This window comes from Pezoporus occidentalis, unplaced genomic scaffold (genome assembly GCF_034315485.1).
Source record: "Pezoporus occidentalis ecotype Australia unplaced genomic scaffold, CSIRO_AGI_Poc_V1 ctg55, whole genome shotgun sequence".
In the NCBI taxonomy this organism is placed as follows: Eukaryota; Metazoa; Chordata; class Aves; order Psittaciformes; family Psittacidae; genus Pezoporus; species Pezoporus occidentalis.
In genome coordinates this window covers 1,611,812-1,639,235 of record NW_026915888.1, presented here as the reverse complement: position 1 = coordinate 1,639,235, position 27,424 = coordinate 1,611,812, and the positions used below count along the sequence as shown (strand labels likewise).

The 27,424-nt window shown below is 41.4% G+C and overlaps 1 protein-coding gene across 1 annotated transcript in view; it reads right to left on the bottom strand.

Annotated features, from left to right (window-relative positions):
• Window positions 1–27,424, bottom strand: part of TRPC7 (transient receptor potential cation channel subfamily C member 7) — a 77,794-nt gene that overhangs the window by 7,043 nt on the left and 43,327 nt on the right. Inside the window, exons 5-10 of the mRNA XM_062638045.1 lie at window positions 23,172–23,336; window positions 18,930–19,146; window positions 12,953–13,186; window positions 10,517–10,781; window positions 4,711–4,906; window positions 2,661–2,882 (exon numbers count right to left, since the gene is read on the bottom strand). Of these exons, the coding sequence (XP_062494029.1) occupies window positions 2,661–2,882; window positions 4,711–4,906; window positions 10,517–10,781; window positions 12,953–13,186; window positions 18,930–19,146; window positions 23,172–23,336 (1,299 nt within the window). The remainder of the gene's footprint in view (window positions 1–2,660; window positions 2,883–4,710; window positions 4,907–10,516; window positions 10,782–12,952; window positions 13,187–18,929; window positions 19,147–23,171; window positions 23,337–27,424) is intronic.

Sequence of the window (27,424 nt, the reverse complement as noted above, 5' to 3'; positions counted from 1 at the left end):
TGGTCAAAACACACAAAGGACTAGAAGGAAAAAAAGGATTCTAAATTATCTAGACAAAAATGACATTCTCACATGAGTTTTAGACAAGAAGGTGTTGAGAGACACAAACTACATTAACCTTAAATAGATTGGTGATACCAATTTGGAACAGAATTTAAGGAAGAAGAAGAAATACTTATGTTTAGAGAGAACGAGTCAATGTGGTCTAGAAACAAACCCTGAAGCAGAACTGATTTTCACTGGTCTTTTTAAAACCGTACCACCGTTTGCTACCTTTTTAGCTCAACAGGAAATATGCACTTTCTTTTAAATAGACCAGGAGTGTTTTTACCAGAGGACATCACCAGTTTTGTGCTCTAGAAGCTTCTGGAGCTGCACACGACATTTGTAAGACAATTTGGTGACTGTTAGCCACCTCTAAGCTTTTTTGGTCCAAATGCTGACAAAACGCCCCACTTACTTAAAGGAATTAATTCCTGTCATAGACCCGGAGGTGCCAATAGATATCATAGACCTCTGCACCTATATGCAAGTGTATGTACAAGGAAAGCCATCATTAGGGGTTTTTCTTCCTTGACTGGACCAGAAATCCTGAGAAATGGGTGTTTTTTTAAAGATTATTTTTTTGGGCCAAAACTCTGCAGCAATCATGTGTTTTATTATTATCACTTATTTCTTACTCATCAGGTGTGCATGATCTTACAGAGACTGTTTTGAAGGTGATCTGTGAAGAAAATCAACAGGCAAGCAAGAAATGACCGATACCCTTCATTGTTTATGCTAAAGCCATGGAAACTATGAATTTTGCATGAGTTCCATGCAAAAGGGCAAGGCAGACACTTTGACTTATAGGGCTGGGGGAAGGAGGGGCTTAGAGAAAAATGAACTACTTTGGTTTATGCTTTGTGTGGTTAGATTCAAATAGTGTTTAAAAAAGCATTATCTTTTAAAATCCTTTTCTAAGATTATTAAAGGACAAACATTGCTTGTATTTCAACCCACTGCTCCTAATGGTCTTTCAGTAATAAATAGTAGTGTTATGAATTTATAGATTAAATTTCCCCCAAGTGCTCATCTATCCTGGCAATGCTCATTGTGTTGTGCAGCTAAATTATCTGAGAGCATGGAGTAGACCCCATGGACTTCTCCCTTCAGTTTAGGCTCTGGCAGAGACTGAATGAACATCAGACCTGAGCAGCTCTTTTAAATTCATGGAGCATGATCTCCTCCAAGGCCATGGGCTTTGCCTGGAACTGGATGACTCACCATGAGCTGTGTTACTCCTTCAAAGAGCCAAGGGATCCATACAAAGCCCAAAGCAGGCTGCACCTTGCAAAGGCAAACTCTGCAGAGCCTCCTCCACCCTTTCTTTCTTTCTCCTTGGTCCCTCTTATTGCAAGGTTAAAACTAAGGGTAAGGCTGCCAAACGGGTCCCAATGTGACCCATTTCTTCCCTCCCCTATGCAGGGCTGCACAGCTGGGTTATTAAAGCCTGGGAAGATGGTCTGACAGCAGCGTTGAGGGAATAGCGACATGTCCCAGAGCCTACCAAGGAGCCACACTGATCTCTCATGTGCACTAACTCTAAGACATAAGAAACAACACGTTTTAAAGGGCTTTTCCCCCAGGAATGGGTTGCCAGCATTGTTCTCTTGTTTCAAACTCAGCTTGAGCTAAGAAAACTAAATGAAGGCCAGGACACTTTTATGCACAGCTGCCTCCTCACACCTTTGAATCCATCTGAGTTTAATGAGAACACCCCAGCAGCTGTGGCTGAGGTCCTGGGAATGCTTTGGCCATTTGCATTCCCAGTGTAAAGCAAACGGACTTGCCCTGTGAGTAGGATAATGTTTGTTGTAAATTTACGTGCTAGGAACACTTCATCCCAGTGATGCTCTGCACAGTGTTGCAAATACTAATTTCCATCATCTTCTCTAATTTCGCTGGCATTTCCCCAAGGAGGAAGGGTCTGGGTGCTAAGCATACTCCTGCATATCTATCTTGCTTTGTCATGCTGACACTCACTTGGGCTGAGGAAAGCCTGCTGCCATGTAGCCAGGATTCCCAAAGCAAACTTCTATTTTAACGACCAAAGGGGAGGTGGCTGAGGCAGAATCTACCCATTAGTGGCTACACATCACTAGGCAGATGTAAGTAGAGAGGCTGTTAATTATAGCTTTAGGCATTTAGAAGGTGTTATTAAACCCTGCTTAGAAACGTGTTCCCAAACTTGGAATGGCAGTAAACGTTGCAATGACAGCAAAATTAATTTGGAAATCACTTTAAAGGAAGGTGGCACAAAGGCCTGCTGGGTAGATGGGGAGTCAGACAAGCTGGGAGCCTCTTTGTGCCTCTGCTTCTACCCTTCAGCTTTGACCTTGCTTATTTGGCCTTGGGAAACTGCCTCATAAAGGTGCCTGCTTTTATTGAGGTTGCTTTTCCCCTGGTGTTCAGGCAGTGCCCAGTATAACAAGGCCATAGGTCTGGGAGAACTCTCTAGCTGCAGTATAATATATATACTACATATAAAACACAATGATGAGGTTGAGAGTAAGAGGCCATGCTGTCCCTGATCACTGGTACTCCATGCAACCCGCTCCAGAAGGTCCCTGGCATGAATCCTTTCTACTCAGAAGTTGAAAAATGAAGGTATAACATACCCGTTGTTTGGAATTCAGCATTCCCATCTCCAGGTCATTTTCACAGTTTTTGGCCTTAGATTTGCAGAGTTTTATGAGGCACATTTTTATTCTCAGTATGAGATAATAAAATGATTTAGGGCTTGGCACTAGATTAAAGGGAGCAGGTAAAGTCCTTCCTTCGTCAAAGTAGGATAGCCAGAGCTTGGCACGTGCAAACTTCCACTCCACATCTGCATCCTCCTTGGGAAGGGAAAAGGGAAGAAAAACCCAAACACCCAAATGCATAATTAATAAATAGGGAGAGATTTAGCTATGACAAGAACAAACACACAGGCAGGATTTAACCACAATCAGATTCTGTTTGACTGACCAAGACCCATGCACAAAATGCATCTTTGTGGGCTTCTCTGTGGCAATCTCAAAATAAGGACAATTTGAACAAAGCAATGGATAACCAAAAGCATAAATCCTCCCAATTAAATAGACTGTTTCCTATTTCCTTGGGTAAGAAAAAATGGCTTCAAGTTGCAGCAGGAAAACCCCTTCACTAAAAGGGTTGTCAAGCGTTGGAACAGGCTGTCCAGGGAAGTGGTAGATTCACCATGCCTGGAGGTATTTAAAAGACATGTAGCCGGGGCACTTTGGGACATGGGTTAGTGGTGGGCTTGACAGTGCTGGGTTAATAATTGAACCTGATGATTTTAAAGGTCTTTTTCAACCTAGATGATTCTGTGATTCTTTGACTCTACCTTTGGTCTCCCTGCTACTGAGGACTGGAATGAATTAGTATGAGATTTACCAATTTTCCCCAGTCCTCAGGTAGGACGATCCAGGCCAAATAGCTCACCCTTGTTTTGCTTGCTGATAGTTAAAAGTAGTCTTTAACAAAGTTTAGAAAGTTTCCACACAATCACTAAGAATGACAAAGCATTTTTCCAGGAAAATGGTCATCCAGAGTTTAAACTGGGAAGATAATGTAGGCCATCTGTTCAGTATCTTTAGAGATTTTTCTTCAGAAACCTACTACAATAAACTAGGAAAATGCAGTAAGAGGCTGTGACACCTTCAGAAGTGAATCTTGTTTCAGCAGAAGAGGATTCAGGAAGATGCTATATCTTAAATGATTAGAAACCTTTGGATATATTGCTTTCTACATGCAGAAAAAGCTTCTGGGGCAGAGAACACAGGTTAAGGTCTCTCTGACGTTTAGACTTAGTTACAGCACACACAAGATAGGTAGAATTCATTTGCACTACAGTACATGGGTAAATCAGTCAAAATATTTCCAGCTCTGGGCTTTTGCAGTGTCAAGTTCTAAGGGAGATGAGAACAAATCATTAATACAAACCCCGCTGCAGAAGTGTGACATTTAACAAATCAGAAGAGGTGACTCAGCATTAACATTATCCAAATGCCTTTTTTATGCCTTTATTCACATTAGCAGAGAGTTGTTTAAGTCCAAAGCATTTAGCAAATCCAGTCTGTTAATAGTTATACTACTGAACAAGGCTGGGTAAACCCTGCAAACACCATTCTGCAGAAACATATTCATATTCATAGTCAGGGCTGTGTTGATACCCTTTAAAAATTGCTTTTTTGTGAATGTCCATGCAATTATGTTGCATGCCTGGTATTTGGAAAATTGGGAATCTTAAGTATGCATATATGAGCTTTAGACCTATAAGGACCTGAGTGTTTAAGCAGTGAACAGGATGGAAAGACAGTATTACTTTATCATAAGCAACAATGCAGCTAAGGTAACACGTGGATAAATTAGCATAGCCAACACAGGGAGTGAAAAATATCACAAAGCACTTTTGTTAAATACATGTAAAGGAAATTGGATTTACTCACAGAAGGTCGTTAAAAAAAGGAAGTTGAAATTGTTCTAAAAATGATTTATTGTTAATTATTAATTCAGTTTTAATATGGGGACAGACACAGCCTTAAATTTGCACACTGTAAGCACTCTAACCTTGGAATAAGCTACAGCTTCCTTGCTTTTTAACATTTCCATTATCAGTGATAATTAAGTACATTGAGTTTGTAATCTAATTTCTTATCTTACCTCAATTTCCTGATAGGAGTTGTTGATCATGGCTATTAGCATATTAAGCAGCACCACCACCATAGTCACGTTATATACTCCATAGAGTACATATCCAATATTCTCAATGAATTTGTGATCGTACTTCAGCACCACAGATATCACTTCAGATAAGCCAAATATTGACCAGAATAAGGTTTTAAAACTTTCTTCTACCCTAAAAATAAAGGAAACAATCACTTTAGAGAGTTGGCACCAGGTAAGCCTGGCAAAATGCTAATAATAAAAGCAGCAATCCAGCAATATAAATATGATGCCTTGGCACAGCCATTGTAAGCCATTATCCATCACCCAGGGATATGCCAAATATTCCCTGATTTGGTAAGGAAATAGGATTTCTGATTAACACTATAAAATTACAGTGTCCCCATTTTGCTCCATCTGTTCTCTCAGGGGTATTATTTGCCACTTGGATTTTGTGACCTTATTAAGGATGACTTCTTCATGGGCAGCTTAGAGTTTGAAACTTTTAGGGTAAGGCTTTTTACTTCCACTCACTCACCTTTTTCTCATCCAGAGAACACAGGCAGGGATTACCAGGGAAAGGAAAGGAGGAGCCTAGTCTGACCTTCTACCCTATATGCAGTTTCCAGGGCAGAAGAGAAGCATTACATTTTACCCAGAAGAAATGAATGAAATGTTCTGATTTAATATGAAGAACACAGAGTGCAAATATCGCCAGACCATACTCTATTTTCTTTCCACCCTGCTTTGGGACTGTAAAGAAGTCAGATGCCCAAGAATCTGTAGCACAAATCTGTGATTAAGGAGTGGTAGGAGATGTTGCAGAGAGGCTTTTTGACTTGATTATGACCCTTGCTTGAAATTAGAAAGGAACCGAGGAAAATAAGGTTGAAAGATAGGGAGGTAAAAAAGGGGAATAAGCCAAGGACAAGGAGAAGTGGGGCTGGAAAGGTTGCAGCTGGACTGACAGGTCAAAAGAGCCTGATGCAGAGGTGTCAAAAGCTGTAAGGGGCAGAGAGGAGCAAGCACAGCTGAAAAGGAAGAAAGAAGTGATGGTGGTGCATTTTTAATTTACAAGTGATTTTGGTTCCCTGAACAATACTGGGCATGTTAAGAGTTAATTGCCTGCTCTCTCCCCCTACCTGCCAGGACTTAAACGCCCTTAAGAAAACAATGCCACTGACAAACTGTTTTGATGAACCGCTTTGTACTGGGGTGGCAGCCTAATCCTGCTAAATCTGTTTATAAAAACAGATTATAGACACAAACTGTGGCGTATCCTAAGGGAACAATAAGCGTTACATCATTGGCAGTATCAATTACACCATGGATAAAAGCAAGAGAAATTAATTTTGACCCTTTGAAAGGCTGGTGCACAGCACTGGGCAGTTCCTTTCTGCCCAAGCAAACTGGTATTTATCTCCCTCCATATGGTATTCTATGTTCTATTTATAAGTAGTAGTATGGCTGCAGTAAAAATTAGGTGTCATTCTCAGTGAGTATAACTGCATTAACTTGTGGGGAGTAACCTTGGGTGGTGTTTCAAATCCATGTTGCACAACTTCGTTTAAAATGTGGCTTTGTCTTTAGCCAAAGATACCATCTTCTCCTCCCCTCCCCTTGCTGTTCTGCACCAGACTGGGACACCATGCAAAGATAACACTTGTGGGATGAGCTATAACTGTGCTGCAAACAAGTGCCATCACTTTTCCACTTTCTGGACATTTCCTCTTCTCTAATACTCTGCTCTTGTCTCCTGCCCTCATCTGCAGCAAAAAGTAGCTGGCATTAATGTGTCAGATACCCTTGTTTTATGGTAGTGATCTGGCCAGTGCTTATTCTGTACATTCCAGTTAAGGAACACATATAACACCAGAAATCGGTGGCTTTGAAACCCACCACCTAAGTCACTTATCAAAGTAATAAAAGCCATAACCCCCCTTCCTTGATCCCAGCTGCACCCTGCTATTAACCTTCCCTTTTTAATTTGGAAAGGATCCCTTTGCTTTCCTCCCTGCAGGCAGATTTTAATACAACTTGTCATCCCCGCTCCTTTTCGGCAGCTTAAGCATTAACCTTTGTACTGGAGTGATGCCAGGTTCTCCTTGAAAAGTTAATTAAAGACTGTGAGTGGCCTTGTCTGCCCCGAGCACTGCAGAAGAAGCAGGCAAGGGCCAGGGTGCCAGGTTCCATGCACATGTCCATAATCCCTGTTTCAGTGTCAGTAAGGGTAAGGGACCGGTGCTGATGGCGCTGGGACTGGGAAGGTGGTATGAGAGGTGGGCCTGATCTGTAGCACCCCAAAAGGGTGCTTAACAATGCTCCTATGCTGATGGAGGCCTTCTCTTATGGAAGAAACATTTCTAAGGAGAACTTGTACTAATCCATCCCTACCCTCCAAAAAGGCTGGATGGTTCTTTCCCTCTCCCTTTTAGATTACTGCCAAATTGCGTGAGATCTGGCACAGGTAGCAGGGAACATCAGCTGGGGTTACTTTTTGAGAACATGTCACTAAAACACGAGACGAGGATGTCTGAAGCCAAGTTCCCAAAGACTCCAAGATGCTGACGTGCCTCATCATTGCCCAGCTAAGCAATATACCCCCTCCCTGCAAGGTCAGTTGGTGTTTTAGCCTTCTCAAAGGCAGACAAATGAAGTGGCAATGCTCCTGATAGAGATGGGTACACTCCAATCTCTCTCTGCTGTGCCAGAGCTAACTGTTGCAGTGGGAAGAGAGAAGAGAGTCTTTCTTGTTTCAATACACACAGCCCTGTAGAAGTTAAACAAGGATATTGCATCAAGCAGAAAACAGACCATAAGCAACCGTCTTGTTGCGGTTTTGCCTCGCTTTTCTAAACAGCAGCATGCTGTTCATCAAAACAGATCACAGCAAGGCTATGATTTCATGTCAATCTTGTGTCCTTTCTAAGAAAGCTTCATGCATCCTTTCAGATTTACTTCCTTAAACTGACTGGTTGAGATTTAACACTGCCAGAAAAGCGATGCAGTCGTTATAATCTACACAAATATTGCATTTTGATAAAGGCAAATGAGAAGAAAAAAGCCTTCAAGCCTCAAAGTAACATTGGCACCGAGCAATGAGTCACATTTCCCTTTGGGGAAAGGGAGACAGAAAACCTCCTGTTGTAGCCTTCAGCCTGATTTGTGATGCGGAAAGCAAGACGAACACAATCAGCCTTGCCTTCATTCTGATTTTGTTTGCATAGCATGTTCTTAATTACAGGCTGTTTCAAGAGCTGTGTTCTGTACACAGCTTGCAATAAACAGATAAACATAGCTGGGGTTGCTTGCAACTGTCGTGGAAACTGGTCGACTTTTCAGCATTGCAGAACCTCCAAGCAGTTTGAAAGTATACCCTGGTTAGTGAAGTAATCTCTGTATTTAACTGGGTGAAGTCAAGTCCACCGCGTCTTTGGTTCCTTTGCATCCAGAACATTAAAATAGAAGAAATGACAAAACCTTTGCATAATAACTGGGTTCAGAGGCCACTGGGGTGCCACACGCTTACTCCGTAGATGGCAACACAAGCAAAACGGAGCACGTGATCTCAAAAGCACAGCAGCAAGGAAAGATGAAAGCAAAATTCACCAAACATTCACTCTCACTATGAGATCTTAGCAAGAAACTCCCTCTGAGTGTTATCTGGACAAATGTACACTCTTTTCTGCCTGCATCCTGTCCTGGGGAGCTTGGTTCTCTTAAATGTGTGACTCAAAGTTATTTCAGTGAGTAGCTGTTTGCCTAAGGTTTCTCACTGAGGCTACCCAGTGAGCTGTCAATTCAATGCCCTTTGAAACGGGCCACAATCAATTAGCACACAGATTCAGTGCGTCTTTTTTGCTCATGACTAGCCAAGTGACCTCTGAGAATTGGGCCCAATAAGGTGAACAGCCACATTTCCGAGTATAAAACCTGCTTTTTTGTCAGATTTCACCCATCTTCATTAGAATTCACAAACGTACCACCATGGATAGGCATTCAACGACACCCCTGAAGTCACAGCACGGTTATGAGGACACCAAAGCAAGTGTGATCCTTTTGTCACACTGAATTTTCAAAGAATGAACATTTGAGTTCCCTATTCAGCTCTCATACTGAAATCTTTCTTCTTTCCATAAACAAGTTAATGACAGAAGGAGCCCAGCACCTTCAGCAAGACCCATAGGCAGCTCATGAAAAATAGAGAAGGAAACATCGCTAGAGCTGGTAGCTGCCCATCTGCCACTATAACCTTGTAATTAGCTTATTAAAAGTGTTTGAGACTGTACCTCAGGGTTTCTAGGTTGTTGAATGAAGCGTCTGAGAAGGATTTTGGGATGAATGTTAATCTATTCTCTTTGTGTCGCGTGATGAAAGGGCTCATTTTCACTGATCATCGTTTGACGCTCCCGTATGTTTAAATAATCAGAAGAAAGTAAGTCTATCTGAAACCTCTTCCAAATTCTTAAAAGGGAAATCTAAGCTCATAACAACTTGAAGTCCCTCCAGAATAAGCAGTCACCAGGTTGAAGTGAAGTAGAAAAAGCACTGCCTTTTGACAAGACTCTCCCCGATCCAAGCATCCCTTAGGCATTTAAGCAATCTTTACTCCAATGAACAATCATGATTTTAGTCAATGTTTGCTCATTATTTCAATCAAAAATAGTACCTATTGGAAGATCCATTTAGGTAATGAGTGCTAATGAGAGAGTTATTGCACTGCATTGCATCAGAGACTGGAATTAGTCAGTGACTGTTCTCTAGTAATGTGCATGGGGATACCATAACCAAGGGTTACTGTGCCACCAGGCAGTCAAGGATGGTATCAGCTCAACTTCTTATTAAGTCTTGTGCTTCAAGGGCATCTCCCTCTCCTTAAATAAGAAGCAAGTCACATCCCACACACCCAATTTTCTTCTACATTACTACTCAGCACAGATAAATGTAATTGCATCTGGCCTCATAAATCCTTCCATTAAAATGTATCTTGAGGCTACAGGAGAGGTCTAGAGGGCACATTTGGCTCAGTTGGAGAAGGCAGACACCACGTTACAGGGTACGTGTTGCACAGGAGGGTGGTGTGATAAAACTGGCTGCTGTGCATTTGGAAGGAAACAGCCATCTGTGGGGTAGAAACAACACTGAAAAGGTCAATTCTCCTAGAGGGGGTATGAGCTAAACCCCAGCTCACTGTATGGCATGTTAGAGAAGGGGAAGGGAAAACATTACGCCAAGATTTCCTCTTCCCTCACAGACGGGTGTGTGGGAAGGCAAGTCCCCACCACATCCCCAAAGCTTTCACTTGGCTTTTGATGGAAACTTCCTACTCAGGATTTAAAAAACACATCCTAGACACCCTGATTTTATTTGCTTTTTAGAGCAGCATAACTAGCAGCTGGCTCTGCAGATGTGCACCTAATAACTGCAGCTGCGCTCAGGTGGTTATCCTAAAACCTACTTCAGACAGGCAAAATTCTCCCTTTTTTTTACATACATTTAGGCTTGCAGTTTTAAGAACAGTAACCTTAAGTCTAACCTCTTCCCCACTTCTCTTGACTCATTATACTGAATGTCCCACACATTTTCCTGATCTGTTAGTTTGATTTTGAGAAATAACCCTTTCTGAACTACACACCTCCCTGTGATCAGGCCTTGGTGCTGTGGCACAAGGTTCCCAAGTGAAATCTGGATGTGATTTCCCCACACAGCTGTATTAGCAACTATCTGAGCAGACCTTGCAGCAACAACGGACCAGAGCAGATAGACCCCTGAGAAACCCAGCTGCTTTTCCATAGGTACTCACGTTGTAAACGCGGGGTTGTATTTTGCACCAAGGTAGTAGGAGTAGAGATTGAACATTCCAATCATAAAGGCCAGGAACACCATGATGAAGATGACCATGAACTTGAAGATATCCTTCACAGTCCTCCCCAAAGAGATCTGCAGGGGGCCGAAGCTTTCGTTGGCTGGAAGAATGTAAGCAATGCGGGAGAAGCTGAGTACCACAGCTATTGCATACAGTCCTTCTGAAATGATCTGAGGATCCGAGGGAAGCCACTTGTTCCTGGCTAAAACGATACATGTACACTAGGTATTAGTAACAAAAAGAGTTAGGTGGAAGCTGTTATGATAAGTGAGCCCTTTGTCAAGACTGAACCTTGCGTTTGGCCAGGAGTTAAAGGAAAAATAAAGAGTTTTGGAACAAGTCACTGAAGTCAACAAGCCACTGGTCACTGAAGTCCTCAGCATGCTGTACAAATATAGGTGAGAAGAATTAGTTGTGGTTTTTACATGGCAAAAATGAGAAACGAGCGAGTCGCTGGGAGTTACCGAAGTCACACAACAAATAAACAGCTTGGGTTTAAACAAAGTTGATATTTTCTGTTTCCTACTTGTACATCAATGCCTTTTCCATCTGAAGCTCTTGGGATGGAGAACCAAAACCACCACAGTGGAATTTAGCTATAGATTTGGATATATGGCACCGTGTCAATATTTGGAAAGGAAACATTAGGGAGACTGAGATCTCTATCCCTACCATTAGATAAGAAAGTTCATATTCTTTCAGATAGAGCAGATATAACTATCAAGTGTATCATTTTCATGTTATCTTTAAATTAAAACCAATCTTTGCAGTCTAGTCACTCTAATATTTCTACATCAAAAAGCTTCCTGTCGATACCAGATATGCATCATTTATTTTATCTACTGAAAATTTGAACATTTATATTAATATAGCTTGTAAGTTTCCTTGCATCAACTGAGCTTCTTGATGAAAAGATTGTAACTCAGAGCTAAAACATGCAACACAGAAGTAAACTTAGGCATTGTTTGCAGTAATGTGAGCCAAAGGAAAAGCAGCAGATGGAAGCATTTGCAGGGTCTGGTTGTGACATTCTGCTCTGGACCCTTTGCACCTTAGTGTCATGAACTTACTTTAAATGGGTCAGCAGCAAACCACAGAGAATAAAACCACATCATCATCAAGTCACACATGAACAAGTCCAGAGAAGGGCCACGAGGATGATCAGGGACTGGAGCACCTCCCATATGAAGACAGGCTGAGAACATTGGGGTTGTTCAGCCTGGAGAAGAGAAGGCTGTGTGGAGACCTCAGAGCAGCCTTCCAGTATCTGAAGGGGGCCTATAGGGATGCTGGGGAGGGACTCTTCATTAGGGACTGTAGTGACAGGACAAGGGGTAACGGGTTAAAACTGAAACAGGGGAAGTTTAGATTGGATCTAAGGAGGAAATTCTTTCCTGTGAGGGTGCTGAGGCACTGGAATGGGTTGCCCAGGGAGGTTGTGAATGCTCCATCCCTGGCAGTGTTCAAGGATAGGTTGGATGAAGCCTTGGGTGATACAGTTTAGTGTGAGGTGTCCCTGCCCACGGCAGGGGGGTTGGAACTGGATGATCTTAAGGTCCTTTCCAACCCTAACTATTCTGTGATTCTATGATTCTATCACCTCAGTGGCCTCCTGTTTGGCTTGGCAGAGAAGGAAGCTTACACACCAGGCAGGAAGCTGAGCCCATGGCTGTGCACAATGGTGGGAATCCCCATGGATTTTGCTCAGGGTTACATCTGAAGCTTGCAGAAGCATGCAATAAATCCAGTCCCCACACTGAGGTGCAAAGCTCTATTTATTTATGAATATCAAAGAGAAACCATTTCAGCCATCAAAAAGAACGTTTAAAGGCTATGTTGCTGCTCGCATTTCCAAATGCTGGCTGATGATATAGGCTCTCCAAAAATAAAGTTTTTCTCTTGGAGGAGCAGCACTTTATGGGTGTAATTGGAGTTTGTATTCCCATTATACAGGTGTTGGATATAACAGAGGTGCAGAGTGCACCAACAATTAGAAATGCAGCTCCAGATCCTATGTATATTCACACATCTCCCTCCTCTCACATTTGGAAAGCCAAGCAGGTTCATTAATCTGTGATTTAAATTATACTGTACTCACTCTCAGTTCCCAATTATTTGTTGCTCAAGCTATTATATCAGGATGTGATTGACCTGAATGTGGCCTTAACGTAAGATCAGAGACTGAATGAGGCTCAGATCTCAGTTCCTTTCTGTCCCTTTAGGAAGATGGCTGGAATGGGTAGATCTAAGCAGAATAATTTGGTTTGATCAGAAAAAAAGCCACATAAATATCACAAACTGAAAGCTGCTTTCAGCACTGCCACACATTAGCCTTAGGAAACTGGAAGCATTAGATAGCGAAAAGCATCTTACCATAAGTAAAATAAGCAACTTCAGGGGGAAGGGTGACATTATTGAGGTCATCATCTTGAACGTACTGATCTACGTACTGTTGTGCTTCGGTTGCTTTGAGAAAAGCCATGAACCTGGCAGTGAACGATGCCACGAAGATGGAGAGCATCCCAAAGTCCAGCAGGTTCCAGAGGTGCACCACGTATTCGCGTGGACCCTCTTCCCAGATCTCCTTGCACTCTGACCATATCATGCCTGCGGAAAGGACAGACCACATTTAAAGGGCAAACACAGAAAGTGCTTTTTGTATTCAGGTAGACCTGCTCCCTGGCTAACAGTAGCTTCTAAGACAGAAACAAATGACTCTTCAATTGAACCAAACTTCTTGAGAATGGTCTGCATAAACTTTTAAAAATCATCAAAACTTAGAGCTTATGTTTCCTTTTGTGCATTATGGGGTGGAAACGTCAAGATTTCACTACGTGAGTCAATGGTAAAGTAGATTTCTGGTGCTGTCAGAGAAAGCACAGATCAGAAATGAGGACAATAGAAAATCCTACTGCTGATCTATCTGGAAAAAATAGTAATGAATTTCCATACGTTCAAGTCTGAACTAGAACTTTGAAAACACTGAAATTAGGATCTTTCTGACAATAGGCTCACAGATAAACCTAAGCACCAAACCCAGATAATTCAAGCATTTGACATCCATATTCTACTGGCAGTGCTAGAGAGGCCAGGTGAATTCAGCAGGCAAACTGGAGCCAAGAGCTCAGGTCAAATTCAGTAACTTGCCCAAATTTCAATCACAGCAGGGCTTCTGAGCCAGAATCTTGCTTCTGAATAGCTAAAATAGCAGAATATTTAACCCACTGATAAATATTTCCTGCACTCTATTGAATCCTGTTTCCATAGCAGCAGTAAAATTCACATTTAACCAAGCAGGAGCAGTGCCTGCCAATTTCCATGTGGCTCCCTGCAACCTTGTCCTTTCTGTGAACTCTTCTTCATCCTCTTTGCTGGAAGCTCTCGTGGTGTGGCATGTAATTGCATTTGCTTGGTTACTTCAGAGACTCCTGGAAGCACGTGATGTCCCAAGAGATGCAGTTGAAGACTGAGTTATAGGGAAGGAAACAAGTCAGAGTGAATCTAGCCGGAGGATGGAGGAATGAAGAGCTCCTGCTGTCAGTCCTTGCATGGGGAAGGATTTGAGAGAAAAAGAAACCTAAATTATTGATACTACCATTGGCCAAGGAACAGCGGGTGCCCTCCATAGACCTGGAATCTCCAAGCAGGCCCCTTGACATGTACGTTCCTATAGGTTCTGCTCCATATAGATCTGTCTTGGGAGAGAGCCGGAGTCTCCTGAGTGTTGAGCAGAGCCAGAAGGAGGTCAGGAGAGGAGCCTCCCAGCTCTTCTCCTTGAGTCCTCAAGTGCTTGGCAGACTGGAAGCAGGAACTTCATCCCAAGCTGTCATGCACCAAGAGTAAGTTTTAATAATATATAGCTTAAGGGACAAGGTGGAAGAATTGGTTTCTCAGGAAGTGTCCTGGAGCCAGGATAAAATATTAAAGAAACATTTCTAGCTTAAAATATTAAAGAAACATTTCTAGCTTAAAAAAGTATTCCAGAAGTGATACGTAGGAGCCATTCATCCTATGCATTACGCATGGATGTGGTACAAAGGTACTAAAGCCCTTCTGGAAACATCACATGGGTGGTAACATTGCCCACCAAAGCACTTGTTCACTGGTGCCCAAAATGTCTTTTCCGGTTTAAATATTAACTCTCCCATCCAAATTTGTTTCTAATCTTAGTCACTTAATAAACCTAAGTCACAGATTAATGAAGAAATGTCTAAAACTGAGTAGACTGACTAAAATTAGAATCACTCCGTGGAGTTATCACACTATTGGGCTGTAATTTACATCATTCTTTTTGTCAACGGTGTGGCAATCATTTTTTATCCATACATATGGAAAAATGTCCATTCAGGACAAGAAGAAAAGTTACAGTAATTACTTGGTCAGAACTCCTGGGTAATTGTGATACATTGTGAGAGAGTAAGTCGAAGCTTCTCCTTAAGTAAAAATGAGAAGAGAAAAAGCAGCTGAAATTCAGGGGATGGGACTTAAAGATGAGATGTAAGAAATAAGGGAAGGGGATGAGGCCAAGCAGGTTTGCCAGGATGTAATTACATTCCAGTATCAAGTTTCTGAGGTCTCAGTGCTTCTGGGAGAGGTCATTTCCCAGAGTTTGACACACAGAGAGCTGGGATATAAGCAGCTTAATGGTCCCAAGGGAGAGGACCTTAGAGCTCTCTTGGACCACAGCAGGCTGTGACCAGGCATCTCCCTCTGAGTGGGACATAGGGGGACTCTTCACTTGGGCCATTACTTCTGCTCACTGATGCTCAACCTTTTGCTCATTGAGGAATGCTGACAAAGCTGATGTATTTTCACTGCATCCAAGGAAAGTTTTTAACAGGACCATTTATACATATATATAAATATTTATATGCCTACCCATGTGTGTGTATATGTATATATATGTGTGTATGTGTTTATATATACATATATATCTGCCTGTCTTGGTTTAGGTATTTAATTGCAAGTGTGTGTATATTAGCCTTCATAATCAAGTGTTGCTAGAAATCTTGTGATTCACCTTAGGACTGCAAACTGCTGCTGGTTGACACTTGTAACCCTTTAAATGAATACTGTTGACCAAGTCTGACACTCAAACTAGATCCAGCTGCACCTATGTTCTATCAGGAGTTTAGAAAGCAAGGGGGTCTGTTCTGAACCTCAAGACTCCACAGAAGGATCTTCCTTATTCCCTTACATCCCCAGTTTCTGTACACATCACATTTGTCCAATTCTGTATAAAACACTGAAGCCTGATTCTGTATAAATCATTATCAATTCTGACACCATTTCCTTTTGTATGTAGTAGGATGAACCTTGCACCAAATTCTGTTGAATCAGACTTCTATGAATTTGTGTTAAAATCACTTTGCTGCCATTTCTGATGGTGATTCTTTGACTGATCCCAACCACTCTTTTCACAATAGAATCAAGCTACAGGCACAGCCCATCTGGAAGAAAAATGGAAGTGTACAGGAAGTACTGATCACCACCTGCTCACAGAAAGGAGCAGTTTGTCTGAGTTTTATATTCACTGGCCTGGTACATAAAGCACGAGCCGATGATGGTGCAGAGTTGATTTTGAGCCTTCCTGGATCCACCGAAAGGCTGTTGGATTAAGAGAGAGATTTGTGCTCAGACTGTGTCTACCCAGAGCTTAACTGCTACTTTGGCTGCTTCTGCAGTGGGGATTTTATCTAAATAAACCTCCCTGCTTCCAATGCTCACTTTTGTCCCTATTGTGCACAAGGAAAATCACAGCCTTCCTCACTTGAAGGGGAGAGAAAAGAAGAGGTAGCCAAGGCATACGAGCCACAGATGCTTCAGCTGAAATTGCTCTGCCCCATGTATAAAGGGGCAAGTTCTCCTCTCAGAGCATCATAGAATGCTTTTTCTCTGCAATGACAAATTTACAATCTGTAGCTCTTGGATGCTTTTTCATAACAAAGAGGAGTGACACCAGAAAGGCATTCTCCCACCTAAAATGCTATCTGGTTGTGCATGGGGATATTAAATGGGCTACCAGCATTACCTGGCTGATCCAACAATGCTCTATAGCCATTTTAGAGGTGCAAGCTAATGGAAAGTAAAGCAGGATGAAGTGCTTGCCTGGCTGAAAGTCACTGTTCCTGCTCCATTTACTTCATTACCCACCTCTATTACAAGTAGTTGGGAGCAGGAAATGGCAATGGTATCATTCTGCATAATCCCAATCTGAAATTCTCCTACTGGTAGTTTTCTCTTAAGATACACACACATGGATCAATTTTCAGTATCTCCAGCAAGACTAATTGCAGGGACTGCTGTTACAGGTTGTGCTTGCTTGTGGCCACACTATGCTATGATAATGTAACACATTCTCCTCGAATAAGGCTGTTCTGAACACGCATCATAATTTCATGGTTGACAGGCAGATAATGCAGACAGCCAATTTTCTCCCCAAAAAAGAACCAAGATCAGGGACCTGTAAGCTAATTTCTCAAAAACGGCCTGCTATTGTTGGAACCAGTAATGTACCATCAGCATTCATCACTGCTGCCACAGCGTGAAGGAGGAAAGAGAAAGAAGAGAAACAGAAGGAAGGGATTTGCAGGCTGAGAATAAATGAAATTACACTTTTTGATCGTACTATGAAACAAACTGTAGGTAGCACACATACACTGTTGAGTCTGGAGACAGCAACCACAGGTTTTGTCAGGTAGGCTTAAATACAGCTATGTGTATTTAGTAGACAAGAGTTAGATTTATTATACTTTAACATAAACTTTGCATTTCCATTTGCCTCTTTGGAAAATAACTTCTTGGCAGCTTTACCTGTGATATTTCGTTATAAAATTTACATTTATTTGATTATATTTCTACTTGTATATGCATATTTATAATACCTGTAAGATTTTTGCACCAAAAATGCTAGGCAGTCCTCCTCCTTTAGTGCATTTACAGTGCTTTAAGGTCAGGGTCACATATGGAGCTCAACAAATGGCAAAGCCCCTGTGACAGCTATCCACAAACCATGTGCACCAAACTTTCACCATGGCATTGCTGAACCATCACTTGAAGGCTTTATGTAGGGAGACAGGTATAATGGCCAGAGAATATTGCCAGTGCTGATGTAGGCAGCCATTAGAAAATCTCATTATATTCAGCAATCTGTACAATGAATCGCTTTTTCTCTCCCAGAAAAGTGAAAACCTTAGCTTCAAATTAAATGTTTTCTTTTTCGTCTCTCAGGAGCTTACCAGGCAGACAGATACCCAGTGCCTATAAGAAAAGAATACCTGGTCTGAAATCTAATCATCTTGGTCCAATTGTTTTAGTATCATCTTTAAAATGCATCTTACAGACTTACTCTATCCAGTCTGGCATCTATTCCATATTTTCTAACCTAATATCCTGTATGGGGTTCTGATTATTGTGGGGACAGGGAACAAAGAAATGGTGGCTAGGAAGCCATTAGATAGAGCAGCCTTATCCTATTTTTCAAGGGAGTTTAATGCTATCAGTATTTATGGAACAGTGGAATTTGCTCCAAGAGATTCAAGATCATGGTGGTGAGTAAAAATAGATACAGAAGAGGCAGACAAAGATTCTGCAGGGTTGGTAGGCTCAATTTCCCAATAAATCCTTCTGAGCTTGTTTGGATGAGTGGTTCAAGACAGCTGACCTGCCAGGAATAAATTATGCCTATAGGAAAAGTAATATACCTGAAGTTGCCTAAAACTCCCTGGAAGTTTAACCTGTGCATGTGACATACTTTTGCACTTCAAGGGTTTATCCATGTGAAACCCTACTTTATAATTGCTGGATAACTGAATTTCTTTTAGAAGATGTGAATGCTGTGCTGTTCCTTCACCAGTAACAATACATACAATGGATTTAATAAAATCCAACTCTTATAAACCTAACAGTTTTCATCACCAGGTCTCAGAGTTCATTACAAGGACATAAATAGCTTACAAAAAATAAATACCCATTTTGCAGATGAAGAACCGGAGGTTATTCAGTTCAGTGAGGATCATTGAGGCTCATTCATCCTTCATATAAATGGATGTCATGGCAGGGTAATAAAAGAGTTTGGTGGTCACCCACATCCCAGTGGACACATTTCTTTCTGCTCACTTTTGATATAACAACATCTTACAGCAAAGCTATGAGTTTCTATGACTATATTACCTTTGTTAAGATGCAATGATTAAACCAAGAGGCAAACAAACAACACCTATGGCATTCAACATGGAAAATCAGGAAAGTGAGAATTTGCTGAGCATCATTCAGTGTTTTCAAAAGCAGTGACCAAGATCAAAGTCTTCTTCGATCTTGGAGGACTCACAGACCCTTTGGTTTTGCTTACCCAATACCCACTTCATGATCAGCAATTCTGTCCATGAGAACTGAGTTGTTTTGACTCTAAATATTTGTTTTGGGTGATCTGTGATGGTCTCGTTGGGGAGATTTTTCACTCCTTCAAACCGATCTGATGCATTCACTACTAACAGTCCAAGGAAGATTGTGAAAGAAACTGCATGTGCCACAAACTTCATGAAAGGACTTCGGAGGGTCCGACCCAGCTGCAATGAAACATACAAGATATAAGATCTATTTTCCCTTATTTACCTCCTGAAATGATGTTCCTATGGAAGTTGGAACCATTTGACCATGGTGAAAAGGATTCAGAAACGATTTCCAGATTATGAACTAAATGTGGCTTTGATTTGTTCACGTTGTTCTCTGCTATTACTAGACATTATGCATTGGCAGTTTAAATTATGCCCCTTGGATGATTTTCTATGCATGGCAGTATCTTACGTTGCTCCTTTATAAACAAATAACATATCTAATTGTCCTGGCCATATGGCAAGTGGAAAATGAAAAGACAGGGCATTTATATAAGAGACATGCTTGTGTGTATACATGTTATACGAATGTACTCATGTGTGGCAATATAAATCCTAATGATGGGTCTTCTTCCCATCCTTACATCATTGTTATATATTAGAATATTTTATTAATGCTGAATTCTTGGTTCATTAACAATGTGTAGGAAATAGCCTTCAGTTTAAGTATTCTTTAATGTTTGTAATATGCTTTGATACGACAGCCTCTTGTTATTACTACAAAAGCTCAAGATTCACTCTCCAGAACACAAGGGTTTATTTCAAGACATTAAGCCAAGAATCAGAGCTGCAGATCCCTTCACTACAGTTAATATTGATCCCATTCTTCTTGAAAAGCTTGCTTTATTAATTAATTTAAATAACACTTTTTCATTTTACATTTTCTGTGACCTAAGAAAACGTTACTCCAGAAAACTGTCAGGCTAGAAGCATTTTTAGGAGCACAAAGACTGACGCCTGCAGTGTTGGACAAAATAGATTGGAAGTGCCATCCTGTATGTGCCCTTTCCAAAACGCCCTCAAAGCAAATGGGACCTTTTTGCACTATATTACTCATTGATTCATTTCCATTGATGACACAGTATCCTTAAAATTTTCTTAATATCTACTGACTTGATAATAAAACCCCTTATTAACAGGTTCTCTCTTTTCTGAGGCCAGTAAGGATGTGTTTAAGTATGTAGGTGTCACACTCAATCAAACCCCAAGTTTCTTTAATTTTCTCTAGGAATATTATGGCAGATGTAGGAATAAATGAAGTGTGTTAAACCAATCCCAACACTTGCGATGCTGGTTCACTCCTCTGCCATAAAGCTTGGTGTGAGTCCTCAGCAGCTTCTTACAGCTGGTGTTGGGTAGATTTATGCTTTGTAGCAGAACTTACATTCCCAGTACAGAGCTGATGGGGTGATGGGATGTGTTTGAACAATGTCCTAATTGTTATGTCATAATCTCATATGTTTTCCTGTCTGAGAGAGTTCAAATTGCAAGAGTAGAGAGGGATAAGTATATGGGGCTTTACCAACAAAGGCTTAAGAAAGTGCATTAGCAATCTGTACAGGACTCATTTCTACCCTGAATTCACTAAAAAAGCAGCAGCACTTATTGAACTATGAATTATCTCCAAATACTTAATTTTTTGCTGCCTATAGAAACTTTAAAAAGAGACCTGAGATTAAAGTAGCTTAGCTTTGGTTATCAGAGAAATAATCACATACATTACAGAACCAAATGAATTTTGTGGGTAATTTCACTCGGTTCTCTATTGATTTAACAAAAGTCTGCCTTTAGTCAGTGTTACATCAGCATTTTATTCCCTGTATTACAATGGAAAGCTTACAATTTTTTCTTGAGCTGATGCTTTTCAACATCTTCTCAGAAATCCGATTTTTAGCTAAGAGTTACAGGATGCCAATGCATTGACTAGAATATTCTGTATGGAGCATCAATTCCTCCAGTCAGCCTAATGCTTTATGACAACAAGATGTATTTTTCAATCAATATGATACAGTTAAACTCAAGGTGTGTAACTACTTGGATGTATCAATTTTTCAATTATGGTTAAGAATCAAAACATCATCTTCCATCAAATTGGGATTGCAGGGAAGTGCCTGCCTGTCACTGTTAAGACAGAAACACTGACAGTGTGAATACACAGGTTCACTCTTCAAAGAATAGCCCATTTCATGACTTAGTACCCTATCTATATTATAGGAATATAGTGAAAGGTGCAGACATGTCAAAATGAAAATATATAAAATGTGATATGGAAACCAAGTTTTCCAAATGCAAATTAACCCAAGAGACAAGAACAAATAAAGACAGAACCATCATAAAGAAAAAAGACGTTAATATTATCAATATTATGCTCACAGCAAAGCATAAAGAATATTGCAGTAAATTTATGTAGCTCAGCTGGGGAGGGAATTACCCAGAGTAGAAAGATAGAGATCGAGCTTTAGGTGCAGTGAACTATTCAGGTTTGGTGCTTAAACAATGCTGAGTCTGTCACAGTGAGAGCTGCAGTCCATAAATCCCCAGCATGGCTACATGAACAACCCAGGCAATGAGAGCTGTGTGTAAGCAACCGCTGCCAGTGTTATAACATTTGAATGTGCCCTTCAACTGGGCAGAGAGGCAAGAAGCTCTTGAAGCTCTGCACAGTCCAGTCTCACTTGCTCTTGCTATTACATTTTTGGGCAGCAGACGGTGCAATTTTTCCGTTCTATCTCTTATCTATTTTGATCACCAGTGAAACACGTTTTGGACACCGACATACCAAGCAACAGTTCATTTCATTGACGTGGTCTCCATGAGATGGATGAGTCAGCAGAGATATTTCAGGATAGGATGGGCTGACACTCTGCAGGTCTTGTCAACAGTTTGTGCATCCAGAGGTGAATGAACCCCTGACACTGAAATTGGTTTTGATAAAGACAGCTCTGTGCAGAACAAGACTTACAAGCTCAGCTGCAAACTCAATTCCTCTAACAGAATGTACTTTCCTTGAAGATATTCTGGAGGATAGCAAGCATTAAACATGTTTTGCCATCTCAGATGTTCTGCAAGGCTGTTTGCAGAAGGGTTTTCTGATTGCACTAACATAAATCTTTTCAAATTACAGCCTTTCCTTAATACCCACCCGTGGATCTATAATTTCTTGGACTTGACAAATTTAGAAAGGATTCCCCACTGGCTTTTAAAGGAAATGGAAGAAGATGCTTTGAATCCTGAATACATTAGCAGTGCCAGGGTTCATTTTGATCAAATTTAAGTACCTCTGATAAGCCTCCTGCTGAAGACCTCTACCTTGTAATGGATGATGTTGCTGGCTATTGCTGAATGCAAAATGATCTACCCTGCCTCCCTGTTCTTCCATAGCAAGAGCAGTATCACTCAGCCACACACGTATTTATCCTGAAGAACAGATTCTTTCAGGATGGAAACCTCACTATGGATTTCATACCACAGACCACTCAAGCTTTTAACTAAGCTAATAGTTGGCTCTGGTTCTTTGACCTCTAGGTCTTGGCAAACTCTTCTGCTCTGTCTGATGCTGTGAGCTGTAGTACAGCCCTATTTAGGTACGTGGCAGATTTCCAAGTCTCATCATCTTTTCCCTCAAAATCCTAAAGATTGTACGACTAAGTCTAGACTTCTCTGCAGAACTAAGCAGTCCCCTGGGGCTTGCCAAAGTTTCAGGCATGTGTGCCATAATAATGCTCCACTAACTAAAAATACAAGATCAGAAAGAAGAAGGAAAAGGAAGAAAGAAGCTTTGAGTAAGGCTTTAGGTACTTAAAAAAATAAAAGTACATAAAAAGGAATGAGAGTTTAAACATCAGAGTTAACTGAAAGGGCAATAAAAATCTTCTTTAGTCATTTCCCATTTTGGTGGTTTTTCCATTCTTTTTTCATCCAACTGCCACATTGTTATCTCCTATCTATTTCTTGCTCCTATTCTTTTCTTGTCACCCAGCATCTTGCCCTCTTCTCCCCTCATGCCACCTGTTTTACACATAAATATGAACCTCAAACCATGTTTAGTAGCTCCATTTGTGTATATCAAGCAACACTGCAAGCTTTCTTTCCTCTGGGGCAATCTTAGAGGATAGCAAGAACCATTTCCCAACCATATTACAGAAAAACATGTGACTTCATTCACACCATAAAAGCCATGCACCTTAATGTGTTTGTACCTTGCTGCAGGGAGCGATCCAGTAGGCTATGGCAAGGAAGGGCAAGCCAATGGAGACCCCAAAGACGGCCAAGAACTTCACAGCTATAGATTGCTGCCGTAAGCCTGAGAGGTTTTCATACCACATGGTGAGCAATTGCTGCTGGCAGTTGGGATGAGCAACAAACTGTAAGAGAAACAGAAAGAGAAGTATCAGGAGCATTGTCTGAAGAGGATGAGATTTCAGTGAATAACCTGATGAAATTCCCAGTGGAACAAGGCAAGGCATGTCTTTGTTGTCCGACATAGCTTAGGGTTTCACAAGCAGACAGCTGCAAACCAGGCACCCAAAATCCCCAGGAACTTGGTAGGAGGTGTTTGACTCCTGCTTCTTGCCTTCTCTAGATAAGGGTTTTGGCAGACAGCAGAAGGACTAGACCAAAATCCAGCATCCATCAGTGGCCAGCACTGATAGAGTGCCTCTGTGGGCAAATTACCTCTTGAGGTAAGACAGGCTACATGGAGATTCAGAAGAGGAACAGAGAGGCACTTTGATGTCAAGCTGAAAGAAACCTCTGATAACTTGCTAAAGAGACCACTGAAATAGTAGTTCAACACAGCGCTAGTATGATATTGTTCTATTCACTGCATATGGACCCAAAGTGAACCATTCCACCCAGTTCTCCTTCTCCTGTAAACTGTAAGAGGTCTGGCTGGTATTCTCCTACTTTGAATGCTTTATCTCAGAGTTCCTCTCAAAAAATGACAGCTCATTCTTTACTGATCAGACAAAATGACAAATTGAAAAGCAGAAAGAAAAGCTGTGGTGCTCTGGTACAGAAAGTACATGTTTTGTATCCTGCAACTGAGAATGTTCTTCAGTTTATTGTTCAGAGGGAAAAGAAAAGGGGAGCAGCAGACAACTGAAAAGGGCAATTTCTTAATAGCAAAATTACAGAATCACTGGATCCCCTGGAAGAGTTTTATAATAAAACATTAAACTTCTTCATTTCATATTGTTCTTCAGGGTGATTGAATTTAGGATGTGACTGCCCTTAATCACAAAGGAAGATAATTAAAAGGCAAAAAAGCTGAAAGAAAAGACAAAATATAAATAAGCTGCTAATGCAGCTGATTGCATTAGCAGAACCCAGTGTTTCATTTATGAGTTGTGTGGCTGAATAAATGTTCTTGGGAGGGAAATGTAAAACCCTCCACTATTCCAGAAACCATTTCTGGAGGTGAAGGGAAGGATGAAGGGGGAAGAGAAAGGAAGAGAGAAGGAAAAGCAGAGGTTAGTAAGGGCCTTCATGGCTGCTGTTGCCCCTGCCTGGCAAGGGGGCCACAGACCACATCTGGCAGGTGCCCCATTGCCCAGCTTCAGCCCTTTAAGGTGCATCCAGGCAGGGGAATTTCAGCTGTAGCCTGTAGTTTTATTTGGACTGAAAAGTAGAGAATGTTCGAACTGTGTTTTCATCTTCACTACCTATGAACCCATGATCAAATAGCCAATTTAATGGACCCTTTTCTAGATGTTTGCATAATAACAAAACCATTATTGCGAGTTTAAACGATCGGTCCATTGCTAGTGCAGAATGAAATACAGTTGCACAGTAATTAGGATTGCCATGGAATAGCACATTTCCTTCTGTAACAGCACATTAGCAGCTATTTAAAATGTGCTTCTTCAGATGAATTACGCTTTGGGGTCTGCATTTCTCAAAATGAACAAAATAGAAAAGACTTCACCCCTTCCACTGAATAAATCGATCAGAGTGAAGATGTTTGATAGGTGATTTTAGCCTCTTTTGTCTTCAGAATCTTTTCCTGGAAATGTTAACATTTTAATACACTTTCTTACGAGCTGCTTTCAAAAGAAGAAGAAAGCTTCCTAAAGAGACATTCTATAAATCATCAGTCCCAACCCTTCTGAGCATCCGAAGTTTATGGTTGAGGTGATGACAGCAGTCTTGCAAGGAAGCATTTCCTAACGCCCAGTGCTCATGTTTGCACTATTGTTGATAGGGCTTATTGTCTTTCTGGCAAATGGACAGAAAGATGAAGTGGAAGGAAGCAAAGCACAGAATCGATTCCCTTTGTAAAGTTTGTTTTCAGATATGATCAATTCAACATGGAAAGGAAAATGACACCGGTAGATGTGCAGACGTCTGAGTTGAAGGGTCAAAGCAACAGCCAGGCTTCCACCTGCTCTTCTAATTGTTCATTGCATCATGCGAATTGATTCAGACAAAAAAATTCAGTTGGCCTTGGCCATCAGAGAGTCATAGGCTTTTTCTGGTTGGCATTTCAGAGAATTCATAGGACTTAATATGTTCAGTTTTTCCCCTCTGTCTGGGAACAGCTACAATGAAAATACAAATACAGGAAAATCAAGCAGGAATTGCCATAAAACTAAGTTCAGTGGAACAATTTATCTTGTTCAAGGCAATAGAAGTTGGCAGTATGCCATAGAGCCTTTATGCTGTTCATCTTACTCTAATTATTACAAAAAAAAAAGAGAGAAAAATAAGAACAGGATAAGAAAGAGCATCAATGAGTTTTGATCTGTTATTTGCTTACAGCAAGCAGTACAGTTTTTCATTATGTTTGCTCCATCAGATATTCACAGAATCCTAGAATGGGTTGGGTTGGAAGGGATCTTAAAGCTCCTCCAGCTCCAACCCCTGCCACGGACAGGGACACCTTCCACTAGAGCAGCTTGCTCCAAGCCCCTGTGTCCAACCTGGCCTTGAACACTGCCAGGGATGGGGCAGCCACAGCTTCTCTGGGCACCCTGTGCCAGCGCCTCAGCACCCTCACAGGGAAGAGCTTCTGCCTAAGAGCTCATCTCAGTCTCCCCTCTGGCAGGTTAAAGCCATTCCCCTTGGCCTGTCCCTACAGGCCCTTGTCCAAAGCCCCTCTCCAGCTTTCCTGCAGCCCCTTTAGGCACTGGAGCTGCTCTAAGGGATCCTCTTAAGGAGCCTTCTCCAGGCTGCACAAGCCCACCTCTCTCAGCCTGTCTTCACAGCAGAGCTGCTCCAGCCTTCTCAGCATCTTTGTGGCCTCCACGTCCACTTGTGCTGGGTGCTCCAGAGCTGGATGCAGTAGTCCATGTGGGGCTAACAACAGTGAGCCCTTGGACAAGGCCAGCCTTCTCTCTATTAACATTTCAGAAACTGAGCTTAGATCTCATCAAAGACATTACAGAGCCATTCAACTTTCCCTCTTCTCTGGGAACAGGCACTGACACCAAGTTAAAGATTACACTAATACTTTGCTTAGTGTCGCAGGCACAGAAAAGAATAGAGTTTGGCACAAAAGCTTCAAGGCAGAATGCTTCAAGTTGTAATGAAAACTGGTGATGTGCTGCATTTCAGATGCCTAAATGCTGCTATGCTTTTTCAAACTTCCCATTAAATGCTATTCTCCTTTCTGTAGTACTGGAAAACCACACTAGGAAGTTTTTAGGGGCAAACTGTGGCTCCTCCTGTGCTGCAGCCCAGAAGAAGAGAAAGGCAGAAAGCTTTGCAACAAGACCCCTGTGGCTGAGGCTGTGCAGAAGGGAGAGATATCACTGATTGAAATGGAAACACTGGCAGTGGAGGGGGTTGTGTGAGTCCAAAAAGAGCCATTTAAAAGCATTAAGTGCTTTATCTCCTGAACAGAGTGAGTCCCTTCCAAGCTGGTAAAAGTAATGCATCAGGGTCTGGGCAGCTCAAGCAAAGGGTTTTCCAGGGCTGCTGCATTCAGGAACCACAGTGGGCGCTTTTCTGGTCCCATGGCACAGGGCCCCCAGTAGGTGGCAGTGATTTTTCCTTATACCGTGCATACATCTCTGATTTAGGAAGAAAATTGTACTTCCCTTCAGCAAATTTCATTTTTTTTTTTAAGTTAAAAAAGGCTAAAAAAAAATTAAATAAATAAACCCACCCGTCAATCCGAACAGCGGGCTCAAATAATGAAGCTGTCAAAGTGGCAGTTTTGAGAGCCACTGAAAGACACAGGAAAGCAATGACACCTCCAAAAGCCACAGTTCTGTGTTACAGGGGATTAAATGAGCTGAATATTTGTCTCGAATAGGGAAAAAAAAGTCTCTCAAAGCCTTCAGTGGGAATTGAAAGGGCCCAAAGGAACTGTTTTACACACAGAAATACAGAGACCACTGCGGATACCGCATTGAATGATAGCTCTTCCACATTGCTATCTAATTTGATGTATGACAGCTCTTTCTCGTAGCTTGTCATGGATATGCATTATGGAAAAGCTTTACAGCTC